This window comes from Hyperolius riggenbachi, chromosome 2 (assembly GCF_040937935.1).
Source record: "Hyperolius riggenbachi isolate aHypRig1 chromosome 2, aHypRig1.pri, whole genome shotgun sequence".
Taxonomy (NCBI): domain Eukaryota; kingdom Metazoa; phylum Chordata; class Amphibia; order Anura; family Hyperoliidae; genus Hyperolius; species Hyperolius riggenbachi.
This window is the reverse complement of record NC_090647.1, coordinates 124,696,530-124,709,434: the sequence shown is the minus strand read 5'-3', so window position 1 is coordinate 124,709,434 and position 12,905 is coordinate 124,696,530. Positions and strand designations below refer to the sequence as shown.

At 46.2% G+C, this 12,905-nt stretch overlaps 1 protein-coding gene across 2 annotated transcripts in view; it reads right to left on the bottom strand.

Annotated features, from left to right (window-relative positions):
• Positions 1–7,823, bottom strand: part of LARP4 (La ribonucleoprotein 4) — a 102,143-nt gene extending 94,320 nt beyond the window's left edge. Inside the window, exon 1 of one of the 2 annotated variants that reach the window (XM_068267345.1) lies at positions 7,549–7,823. Coding sequence is in view for 1 of the 2 variants with exons in the window: in XM_068267344.1 (XP_068123445.1) it covers positions 7,154–7,171 (18 nt within the window). In the remaining variant the exon portion in view is untranslated. Of the gene's footprint in view, positions 1–7,153; positions 7,342–7,548 lie in introns of those variants that run through there. The other variant, XM_068267344.1, reaches the window with a different exon arrangement.
• Positions 7,824–12,905: the final 5,082 nt, after the last annotated feature.

The window sequence follows — 12,905 nt, the reverse complement described above, 5'->3', positions numbered from 1 at the left end:
GGGGGTGTACTGTGAGGAAACGCGGAAAAGCCGCCGCTAGCACTCAGAGGGAGGCGGCTGTTTCCGCGTCTGACATGGCGGCACAACGCGAAGAAACCGCCGCATGCCGCATGGGCAGAGCGGTGGGGTCCGCATTGGACGCGGAAGATTGTCCGCATGGCAATACTACTAGCGCGTCTCAACGCGGAAAAACCGCCGCAAGCCGTCCAGGCAGAGCGGCGGAATCCGCATTGGTAACGGCGGAATCCGCATCAGAGGCGGCCCCCGCATTAGATACATTGCATGACAGTACTGGTGTGGCTGGGACTGGTAGTCCACCAAGACTCAGACTTACACGCGCGCGAGCACAGAGGCAGAGTTTTAAATAGCAGTTAGAAGGGTGTCGGCTGACCAGCTGGGTCAGCTGACAAATTCCACTGCTCCCATTGGACCAGCAATTAGGGAGGTCCTGGAAAGGTCCTAGAGTATATATACTGCTGGTTGTTCACTTGCTCTTTGTCTGGCGTGCGATCACACATGTGGGAGCACCCAGATCCGTAGTCAGATCCGTTAGTGTGCCGGGACCAGCTGGAGCTGTAATCCTACACTAAGCTAGATTTCGTTGATAGCTTAAAGTACTAGTTTGATTGTGATTATCTGTTATGACTTCTTGCCTGCCTTGACTACTCTTCTGAACTTTGATCTTGTACCTCGTTATTTCTGATACTCCGTTGCCGAACCCCGGCTCGCTCCTAGACTCTGTTTCTGCCTCCTGATTCTGTACCCCGATATATCTGATACCCCGTTGCCGAACCCTGCCTGTACTTTGACTCTGCCTTTTGTCTGCTGATCTTGTACCTTATCTGTCTGTGTGTTTACGACTTGGCTTGCCCGACCTCGAGAACCGACCTCACGATTGGAGGCGGTTCCTTGTCCCGTTAGTGACACTTGCGTCTGAGTGTCACTTTCAGACTTTCCTTCCCACTGTTAGTCTGACTCCTCCCGTTTTGGAGAGCTCAGACCTGTGGAAGGTATCTGTGCAGTACTCCTTGCTGCACTGAGGCTTGTCCTCTGTATTACTGTTGCACCAAACACAACGCTCTACTCGGGTGAACAGAGGTTAGTTTGTATATCGGATTATCGGTGAGACTGCAGATCACTTATAATCTGGTATATATCTGTATTTCCGGTGATACTGCAGATCACCGGTAATCAGATACTCTCTGCGCCCACCGATCGTTACAGTTAGTATGTAATATTAATTTGCAGCTATATCATGTATTTTAAATAATTTCACTCACTTTAGGTTCCCTTTAAATATGGCAGCCTCGACATCAGGTTCCCTTTAAGACACTCATATCTATCGGCCTTAAAGAGAACCAGAGGTGGGTTCTAAGAACGCTAATTGCATACAGAGGCTGGGTCTGCATACACTGCCCAGCCTCTGTTGCTATACTGATCCCCCCTCCCCCCACAGGCCACCCTGCGCTCTGCTTACCCCCCATAAATCATACACTGAGCCAGCTGTTTGCCTTCCATCTGTCACTCTCGCCGCTCCCCCGCCTCCTCCATAGCTCCGGTCCCTGCTCACGTCCTTTCACTACAATCAGCGGGGAGGGAAGGTTCGCGGGCGGGGCCCTATGGAGGAGGCGGGGGAGTAGCGAGAGTAACAGATGGAAGGTAAACAGCCGGCTGCGTGTCGACAGCTCTGTGTATAATTTATGGGAAGCAGAGCGCAAAGGGGCCTGTGGAGGGATCAGTATAGGAACAGAGGCTGGGCAGTATATGCAGACCCAGCCTCTGTGTGCTAATTTGCATTTTTAGAACCCACCTCGGGTTCTCTTTAAGCTTCGTACACTTTCAATCATGATTGGCCAATGAAGGACCAATTTTAGCACCTATATGTAGTATGAGGATTCATTCAGGTAAGGGAGAGCCTCCTATAAATGCAGCTTAACATCCAGCAGCACAATTATTTACTGGAAAAACAGGACTGTACAAATACAAACTAGCAGGGGAGAAAACAATTATTCAGTCAGGAAACCTGATAATAAGTGCATAAAATGCCAATAAGTGGTAAAATTGGCACAAACTGGATGTGTGGTGCGTGTACAATGCCTCCCAATACCACCAGGCACCTTGACCAGAGATCAAGCCAGTGGATCGATTCGGCCGAGAGCACGGTTTTACGAACTAACCCCAAGTCCCGTATGATGTCACTCCCGCACTACTCCAGTTGGCCCTCCCGCATAGCAAGAGAACACATCACGCAAGTCTACAGGCTACAGACACATCTATACAGCCTCAGTCCTGCAGTGTCGCCTCCAGGGACTGGGTGCCAACCCCTGCCAGGCAACATGCTTATTACGTGTGTACAAGGCTCGAGTCAAATACTGATTGAGGAAACTACCATTATAGCCCAGTGTCCAGTAAAGCAGCAAGAGCCTAGAGGCTGGCACTAGATATGTACATATGGTGGGGTGCCCTTTACCTGCAGATGAAACACCTGTGCTCACTGTTAAACAGTCCAATTAGTGAGAGAGCAAGGCACTCTATGAACTTCATGCTTTATTTGCTAAAGGCAACCAGCACACAGACAAAACAGTAAGAACACCAGTGAAGGTACAGACCGCGGCCTTGTGTCACATAAGGGCCACTGAAGAAGTGGAAGGTTCTGTGTAATGGCTGCCAGGCCGCTGTGTGTACCCCCACTGTGGTGTGTGCTGGTTGCCTTTACCAAATAAAGCATAAAATTAATTGGTTGCCGGCTCTCACTAATGGAAAGGATTTCTTAACGATAACATTGATTCTGGGCAACAACTAGAACATAGGGTGCACTACACAATAAGCAAGCAGGAAGGTAACAGCTGCTGCAGTTTGTGTATAACATTCACTTTACCCTTGTCAATGTTTCACAAATGGCAGCAAGCCTTTGGCCCAGGAGTACAATGTTATAGAAGGGCATGCGAGGGATCCTCAGGATCAACCAGGTTTTTCAGTAGAAACAGGGCCTTATAAATTTGGCCAACAATGCAATCGGTATACAGTTGCACCATGCTGCCAGCCGCCATTCATGCGTCGCATTTTCATTGCAGATAGTCCATCTACTTAATGCTGGATACACACGTTGAGATTTCCCCGTTTGATTCCCGGGATCAAATCGATTATTTCCAACATGCTCGATTCGGATTTAGATCATTTCTGCCGTCGATTTGGCATACTTAACATGCAAATCGATGGCAGAAACGATCGAAATCCGAATCGAGCATGTTGGAAATAATCGATTCAATCCGTTCGATTCCGGGAATCAAACGGGAAATCTCAACGTGTGTACCCAGCATAAGACCAGGGCTGTGGAGTCGGGGCAATTTTGAGCACCCGGAGTCGGAGATTTCGTAAACGTAGGAGTCGGAGTATTTTTGTACAAAATCCACAGCCCTGTTAAGTATTAGTCTAAGGAGTCGAGGAGTCGGAGTCTGAGCAATTTTGGGTACCTGGAGTCAGAGTTGGAGTCGTGGTTTCATAAACCGAGGAGTCGGAAGATTTTTGTACCAACTCCACAGCCCTGCTTAAAACAATGGTTGTAGTGTGTGTATGATGATTAAGACCACATTTGGTGGTGTAACGTAGACAAATTTATGTACTATATTCAGAGACAGTATGATTTACATGGATTCATACAGACAGATCACTGACTGCATGTGTATATATTCGGTACATACACACAGGATAACACTGCATAACAAATCAGCAAGAACTAAATAGTTTGCTTTGTTTCAGACTTCTGTGCTTTTCAAAATTCTTTTTAATCTTTATGACAGTTCTATAGGAGAGAAAAAAGAAAAAAAAAAAAAAAAAAAAAAAAAAAAAAAAAAACTCTACTTTTAATCTAAAACTATTAAAAATGACATTAAGTGCAATTTAAGTAAATATGTTTGGGATTAGCAAAACATAAGTACTGTATGTACTACATGGCATCACCTAGAGTTTCTCAGAATGAGTATATATTAAAAAAAAAAAAAAAAAAATTAAAACCTCGTTGAGAATTCAGCTGCTCAGTCATACACAATGAGGAAAAAATTTTTTTTAGAAAGGCCCACGCAAACAGTTTCCGAATACTTTTTTCACAGTTCAATATGAGTTGTCAGATACCTCAAAGAGAAAATGGAAAATTGATCAAAGCAAACTACTGTAAGCAAGGCCTGCACAACAAAATGGAGATCAGCCTGCAACCTGCAATGTCCTTGTTTTGCAAGAGGTACCAGGAAGTACTGTAACATCCACAACTGACAGAATGATTATCACATGGGGTAAACACTGGCAAATATTCAGCCAGCAGTTTGCATTTACAGAAAATGTAAACCTAATTCAAAAGAGATTTCTCACATTCAAATTTTTCAAGCAATCACATGTGAACTGCATGACTACATGTTACAGACATATATAAGGATCAAAACACTAAAAAAATACCTATGTGAGAGTCAGGTGAGCCAAGAAAAAAATGCAAGGCAAACAATCAAATGTAGACTATCCTGTATCATGACAGCCAGAGAATTTAAAGCAAAGCCACACAACTTTCATCTCTTGGGAACTTTGTGGAGATGTCCTTGCCATATTTTCCTTGCTGTGATCTGCTCCTGCTAAAGACCTTAACACTTTATGTAGTGTTGGTTTTCCAACTCGGCATATCGAAGTCGGAACACCCAGATAATTGCAAACACCATACTTCAGCACTGAACAAGCTGACAGGGTTAGACGGAATTCATTACTACCGCTTTACGCCGCGTTTCACGTGACTGATCATTACTCCTTCCAAAGCCAGAAGGAGAAAGCATCAAAATCATGACAAGCAAAAGTATTGAACTTCCTGACACTGTCTGCTTGTTCTGTACTAAAACTATGCTGAAGTATGGCGTTCTGAATTCAATATGCCGAATTCAAACACCAACACTATTCAGGTTACCTACAGAACAGGAAAAAGTAGAAGTCCTGCTGTGTGAAAATCATTGGACTACAAAAGGGGCATCTCTACTGGGTTTCCTGGCAATTACAACTAATAGATGCCCTACCCCACTAACTAAAGTTAATTATAACAAAAAGAAAGACCCATGAAAATCTCTGCTCAACAAGAACTGGCCTTCAAACTCACTGCCAATCTTAACCAGAAGCTGCAAACAATGATCAGCTGCTAGGTAATTGATAGCAGGCAACTCATTTAGGGCCCTTTCTTGCTTGCTACACAGTTCAGCCTTTGAAATGCTGGGCAATGAGAACCTTTCGGCTGCAGTTTAACGCTGCTAAATGGCAGTGGTGCACATACAAGTCAAAATACTACCACAACATGACATGTCATGAAGCAGCTGCTAAATGTGCTTGTAGAGGACAAACACCATGTAGCCACTGCAAGCACCTAGCAGGTCCACAGGCACAGCTGACAGGCAAGTCAGCTGCTTGTGTGACAGAGGCCTAAGGCCTCTTTCAGACGGACGGCCAAACAAGCTAAATATGACAATACACTTTAGGCCTTGCCACTTTAGGTTCCTGCTGACAAGTTTGAGGTCAGTAAACAGTGTGTGTTTTACCACCACCAAAGCTATGGAGCTTAGCTAAAAGAAAACCATCTGGTTAACACATGAGCAGTATGGGGTCAGCAGATTAAACAGTGACTCCATTTACTACACTTATCTACAGGTTGTGCATGGCTACCTATTTTGACAGTGTAGTAGTGGAACAAACGCATTATAACACCTGTTTCAGTTGCTTCATTGCCATTGACAACTGGCTTACATATGCCAGTAAACTGCAATATGCTGTTTCACAAATCTTCATAATAAACTATGCACACAAAAATTGAGAATTCAACTAATCTACTGATCAACTAGCTACATATGAAATACTTGGTTAAATGATTGGTTTTGACCCAACATTTCCTTCGTTTCAATGGTAAATAACATCAATGTACAGTCATAACATCTGACTGAAAACTCAACATGGCACTAGATAAGATGTGGACAAGACAATTATGCTTTTCTCCTGTTGAACTCAAAGCGCTTCAAGTTGCAACCACTTAGGGCACGCTTAACGGACAACAGGGATCATTATGGAGCCTTGCCCAAAGACACCTGACTGCTTTAGGGGTTGAGACGGGATTTGAAGCCTGGTCAAAATGCTTAAATCCCACAACAAAGACTACAGCCTTACCAGTACACTATCCAGGTTATTGAAGAAGTTGACATTTGATTAATTGCAGTGCTTTTAAAATTACTCATTGATCTGTATACAGGTTCTTAACGTGATAAATATACTCCAGTTGGTACTTTTACTGGCCGTTAAAAAGTGATCATACAGAAACAAACCATGGACATATTCTTTAACTCCACTAAAAAGTTTGTGTAAAGTTTTTTTTTTCTCAATTAAGTTACATACAAAAGTGGGTACTGTGTCGACTTCAATCTTTCAAAAATGAAGCATAGTACAATAAAAATGCTCGACTTGATGCTTCAGACTTCTCTTAATCAAGGAGGATCACACATAAAATAATCCAAATGATAAGCGCAGGCCATGAGAAGACTCCGCCAGTGTACACCATAGTAGCAATAAACAAGTGCAGGTAACAGCTGCTAGCTACTTGCAGGTCTGGCTAATGATACATAATGAGTGCCTTGCAGCAGTCCACAGTGGGAAGGACCAGGTCACAGGATCCCTCATGCTGAAGCCAGCTAGTGGAAGGATCAGGTCACAGGATCCCTCATGCTGAGGCCGGTGCTCCAAGGTATTTCGTAGGCACACAGCCAAGCCATTTCGTAGGCAGACAGGCAAGTGGCAGCCATGTGGCCGCTGCTCGCAGCACTGACCCCCTCCCTCTCTTTATCAGCAGCAGCACATGGAGGCCGGCCGGTGGCGAGTCTCCCTATGGAAGGCCGACAAGGCCGCCCGGACATTGAGCTCCCCTCGGTGTAACCTTGGCCCGGCCGGGCAGCAGCTCTGATAAAAGGTCACTGCGGTGTGACTGTGCCCCTCCCCCATGCATGTCCCCGCCGGGCGGGCACGCTGCCAGCAGCAGGGGACACCGAGCGGTTCCCCCCTCCCCCTCATGCCCGCACCCCCCACACGCGGCCCGCTGAGTATCGCTGTGTCAGGCCGGCCTCAGTCACATGGCGGCCGCCTCTCTTACCTCTACGAATAAGAGCATCCTCCAGCGCGGAGCGGCCCGGGGAGACGGTGTGACACGGAGGAGGGGAGGGGACCGGGGGAAGAGCGGCGTGGATTAGTGCGGGAGGAAGGAAAGGACGATGAGAGTGACAGCGGCGGGGCCCGCACTGCTTGTCACACACAGACCAAGCCCCCCCACACTCTCCCCGCCCGACCTCTTCCGGCGCCTTCCCCTCCAGCTTCCGCCAGTTAGAGGTCAGCAGCACCCGGCGCCATCACACAACACGTGCAGCCGAGCGGCGTCCCGCACAGGTCATGCAGGGAGCCGCCATTTTACCGCAGGCAGCGTGGGGGGACTCCGGGGAGGAGGGCGCGAGCGCTCGGGGTCAATCTAACCTGCGGAGGCGCCAGACTAACCTGCTGCTAGGCCGCTTGTTACTGGAGACGCGCCGCTTCCTATCCGCACGTGTCAGCGAGAGCTCAGAAACTCCAGCTCCCAGCAAACCTTGCGGCCGTCCTCCTCTCACGTGTGCCGATTAGTAATCCCGGATCAGCGCTGCTGGTGGGGTGAAGCTGCGGCGGACGCTGGCCGCCTGTCGGCACGCAGAAGCTGTCAGTCATCCTGTGCATTCAGCAAGTAGAGGCATCATGTTTAAACGCACGAATGATCAGAATCAGCGGAGAACTCGCGTGGAAGCGATAAGGTTGCTGCCGGAGGGGGCGGCCAATTAGATTTTGGGCATGCCACCAAACGAGCCTGATTTGTCAAGGCCAGTGCGAGGAGAAGCTGAGCAAACGCAGCCAATCAGAATCCACCTTACATTCTTGTTTGGTTGCTGTGAGGACGGTTCACCTTGCACCTGCTTTCATTAACCTGGGCCAAGGAGCATGCTTCATCAGGGCCAAAGCACACAATACTTGCCAGAGCAATCCATCTTAACCTTCATGAGCAGGTGGAACCTGACTGGTTGGTCTGGGTGACTTATCCATGGTTTTTCACATGAAGCATTGATAAATCAGTCAGCCTTTATGAAGATTGTGTCATCAGTGCATGCTTGTCTGTGGCTAAAAGTGTTGGAGGCAGAGGATCGGCAAGACAGGCAATGTGCATCGTTAAAAAGGAAATAAATATTTCAGCCTCCATATCCCTCTTGCTTCAGTTGCCCTTTAAAGTATACCTGAGATGAATACATTAAAGGCATTTATACTTATCTTAATAAAAGCATTTATATCTACTCCAGGCCTGTTTAGGTGGTGGACTCCCTCTCCATCCTCCCGAACTTCCGATCCTCTGCTGACTGGCCCGGTCTTCTCCAATGGGGGTGCATTTACTGGGGCTAGGTTAACCCCCATGTCTGTTGCTACTAGAGATGGTTAATGAGATGCAACTGTCTTGCATGCAAATTGTGTCCAACTTCCAGTTGGGCCAATGAAAATCAAAAGGAACTACATTTGATTGCCCATTTCCCAACTGCATGCAATTAGTATGATAGACAAGATTTCATTGACTATTGCTACATAGCATCAACCTAGATTTTAAGATTAGTCCATTGCTACTTAAAGTACCCCCGAGGCAAATAAATGTCTTTTGATTACCTGGGGCTTCTTCCAGCCCCTTGAAGTCCTTTGGGTCCCTCGCCACAGCTTTGTTCGTCCCTGGTGTTCTGCTGGCTGCCTGTAAGTATTGCCAACTCGACGGCACTTCTAAAAAGCGCCTGCACACAAACGTGCCTATGCCATCAGATGCATACTGTGCAGATGCAGTACTATGCAGATGACGCGGGCATTTGCGCATGCTTGTGCAGTAACGCCGACCAGCTGATGGGTTGGCGATATTTACGGTTGGCCAGCGGGACGCTGGGGAGGACTGGAGCTGTGGCAAGGGACCCAAAGGACTTCTAGGGGCTGCAAGAAGCCCCAGGTAAGTAAAGAAAGATTTATTTATTCACCTCGGGAGTCCTTTAAAGAAGTTTTAAGCTAGGTTTACAGTGAGGTTTTGCGTTCCCTGTAAAGCAGTAACACAATGGAACGGATCGGGAAAGTTGTGCTGTACGTTATCCAACCATTGCGTCGCATATGGTGACGCAGACAGTCAATTAAATTATACTTCACTGTTAACTTGCATGGTTTGCGGTAACACATATCATGCAGTCCGTTGGGATGCCGCACAATGTTACACCGCAAAACACTAGCTGCACTGTGAACGTTGCATAGGTAATACAGTGCAGAAAGCTGTGTTACAAAGTGGCCGTTACTCCACTATGTTAATATGGCCTTATACCCCATGATAAATGTCTTGTCCTTATTTACATACCTTTACTGAGTCCTCTATGGTGACCCTCTTCTCTCTGTGTCCTCATGAGTCCAGTATGAGCATGTGCAATGTCATTAACTGCAAGACTTCCTTCAATGAGTTTTTATCCACCCCAACCACCTCTCGGTGGGAATCCCCCCAAGGCTCGGTCATTGGCCTCCTACTGTTCTCCCTATACACATCCTCCATTGGCAAGGTTATGTCTTCCATGGGTTTTAACTATCATCCGTATGCAGATAACACCTAGATCTACCTCCAAACTTCTGACCTATCCACCACTACCATGGACAAGGTCTCCTCCTGCCTATCAGCCATTTCCTCTTGGATGTCCGCTAGGTTCCTGAAACTAAACCTGGACAAAACGGAATTTATAATCTTCTCACCCCGGTCATCCCTGACCATCCCAGGTGTGAATGTCACTGTTAACCACACTACCATTCGCCCTACCTCTCAAGCCCACTGTCTGGTTGTCACCCTGGACTCCGCACTCTCCTTCGCCCCCCACATCCAAAACCTCACAAAGTCCTGCAACTTCCACTTCCCTAGCATCTGCAAGATCTGACCTCTGCCACCACCAAACTTCTCATCTGTGCCCTCATAATTTCTCGCCTTGACTACTGCAATGCCCTTCTGTCTGGTCTCCCTATGACCCGAATTGCCCCGCTGCAGTCCATCAAGAATGCGGCAGCCAGAATTATCCACTCCTCCCATCGCTCAACTATCTTCCTATCCAGTCCAGAATCAGATTCAAGATATTGTCTGGCCTACAAATCTGTCCACAAAACCTGCCCAACCTACATCTTCAATCTAACTCAGAGGTACACACCTAGCCGCTCCTCCAATGAACTTCGCCTGACTGCCCTCCACATCACCCATTCCCATCCACTCCTCAAGGACTTCTCAAGAGCTGCTCCAACAATATGGAACTCCCTACCTCCCCCCATTATGGTTTCCCCCTCCTTCAACATCTTCAAGAAGGCCCTCAAAATGCACATTTCACTCTGGCCTACCCCCCTGCCCCACACTAGTGCTCTAACCCCAAAGCTGAACTCTGGTCCCCTACCTTTCATGTCCCTACCTTTTCCTCTAGATTGTAAGCCTTCGGGCAGGGTCCTCCTCCTTTTGTGTCCTACCTGTTCATGTACCTCCATTACTGCATACCCATCCTATGGATCTGAGTGAACTCAACTCGCCTAATCTCTATGCTCCCATCCAGTGACTGACTAAGCATTAGCCTTGTATTCATACTGTGCTGCATGATTTGGTTTGCATGTATTCCTGTATTGTCTTATTGCTGTATGTCACCCCTAAATATAAGGGCTGTGGAGTCGGAGCAATTTTTGGGTACCTGGAGTCGGAGTGGGGAAATGCACCGCCTCCTAATGAATTTAAACTGTAATTAAAATAGAAAATATGATAATGTTCTGTTTCTCAGATAATTGTCATCATAAATAATTTATATAGACCGTAATAGCTGTGCTTAGTTCACAAAAATGAAATAAACCAATCAAAAAATAGTTACTTGTGCTGCTTCAATAAAGCAGTCCCCGTATTTTTAAAGTCAGATATACACATCTGATTGTGACTGTACAGTATATATGATATGTACACAGGAATCTCTTATATATATACTAAATAACATCTATGTTGTAAGAATAAATCTTGATGTGTAGCTGTGTCACTAATAGAGATGGTCAATGAGATGCAAATAATTCTGCGCTGATGCTGGTTTATACAAATGTATGCATTCCCTTTGTTCATATCATCAAATAATTTGATATGTTGTTAAAAGTTGGTTTGATGAGTACGAATTAAAGAGTACCTGAGACGGATGAAAAGAAAAGTTTTATACATACCTGGGGCTTCTTCCAGCCCCCTTCAGGCTAATCAGTCCCTCGCTGTCTTCTTCCACCACCTGGATCTTCTGCTATGAGTCCCGGTAATTCAGCCAGTCAGAGCAGTCTGGCTACGTGCCGCTTCCACAGCAAGGAGCATTCTGCACCTGCGCAATAGTGCTGTGCAGTTGTAGTATGCTCCCGGCGGCGGAGTGTGCATGCGCACTACGCCAGACTGGCTCAAGTGCCTGGACCCATAGCAGAAGATCCAGGTGGCGGAGGAGGACAACGAGGGATTGATTAGCCTGAAGGGGGCTGGAGGAAGCCCCAGGTATGTTTAAAATTTTAATTTCAACTGTCTCAGGTTTACTTTGTTACACAGTAGTACTATACATGTGCACTCCCCACAGAGCTTGAACACAGAGGTGTTGTGTATCACCCATAAACCTGGTTCAGATTGGACATGAAGAATGTGTAATAGAGGAAGAATTGCTTCATTCTCCTGCAGTGTACCTGCACATCACTCTTACATGTACCCACAGTCACATTGCCTAGGGCCTGATAGATGTTCTTAGTTCCTGTCTGTACCTTCTACAAGTACTCTTACCAAGGACTAGTTTTAGTGTATGACTAAAAGTATTAGAGGCAGAAGATCTGCCGGATATTAAGGTACGTGGTATTTTTTAAAAGAGAATAAATATGGCAGCCTCCATATCCCTCTCACTTCAGTTGTCTTTTAAAATTCCTAAGCATTGGTGTCAGGAACCGGCCCCGTGGCACGCCTGGGTATACAGTTCCCGACTGCGGGTTTGACCAGATCGAGAGGGAAAGCGGCCTTAGTTGAGCTACCACAAGGCTGTGACCCCTTAAACACTTCTCACAGCCGCTAGACACTACCACTCTGCTGTCGAGTGATCTGCATGCAATCCGCGTTTTCGTATATTGGGGACAGCTTTGCGCTTTAGGCCAAATACAGGAACGCCACGCGCGCACACACACAGTACAATCATACAGTAGCAAGGCACAATCAGGCACTGAGTTTGTAATGCAAGTTACACTTCTAGGCTATGAACGTTAGCTTAGTACAGCAGAAGTCAAACTTATTAAATAACAATTTAGTATTCCAGAAAAAAGTGGAACAATGCAGAAAATAATATATACTGTACAAAAGATTTACAAAGTAAAAGTTACAACGATACACACCAGGGCTGTGGAGTCGGATTCGGGGCAATTTTGGGTGCCTGGAGTCGGAGTCGGGAAAAAATGCACCGACTCCGACTCCTAATGATTTTGTAACTGTAATTAAAATAGAAAATATGATAAAATGTTCTATTTCTCAGATAATAGTCATTAAAAATAATTTATATATACAGTAATAGCTGTGCTTAGTCCACAAAAATGAAATAAACCAATCAAAATTAGTTACTTGTGCTGCTTCAATAAAGCAGTCCCCGTATTTTTAAGGTCAGATATACATATCTGATTGTGACTGTTTATATAATGTGTACACAGGAATCTCTTTTATATGTGACGGCCAGAACCCGAAGTGTGGCCACTTCGCGTTCTGGCCAGCCACTTCGGGTTCTGGCCGGCCAATGTTAGAAATGTTATGTTTATGCCGTCTC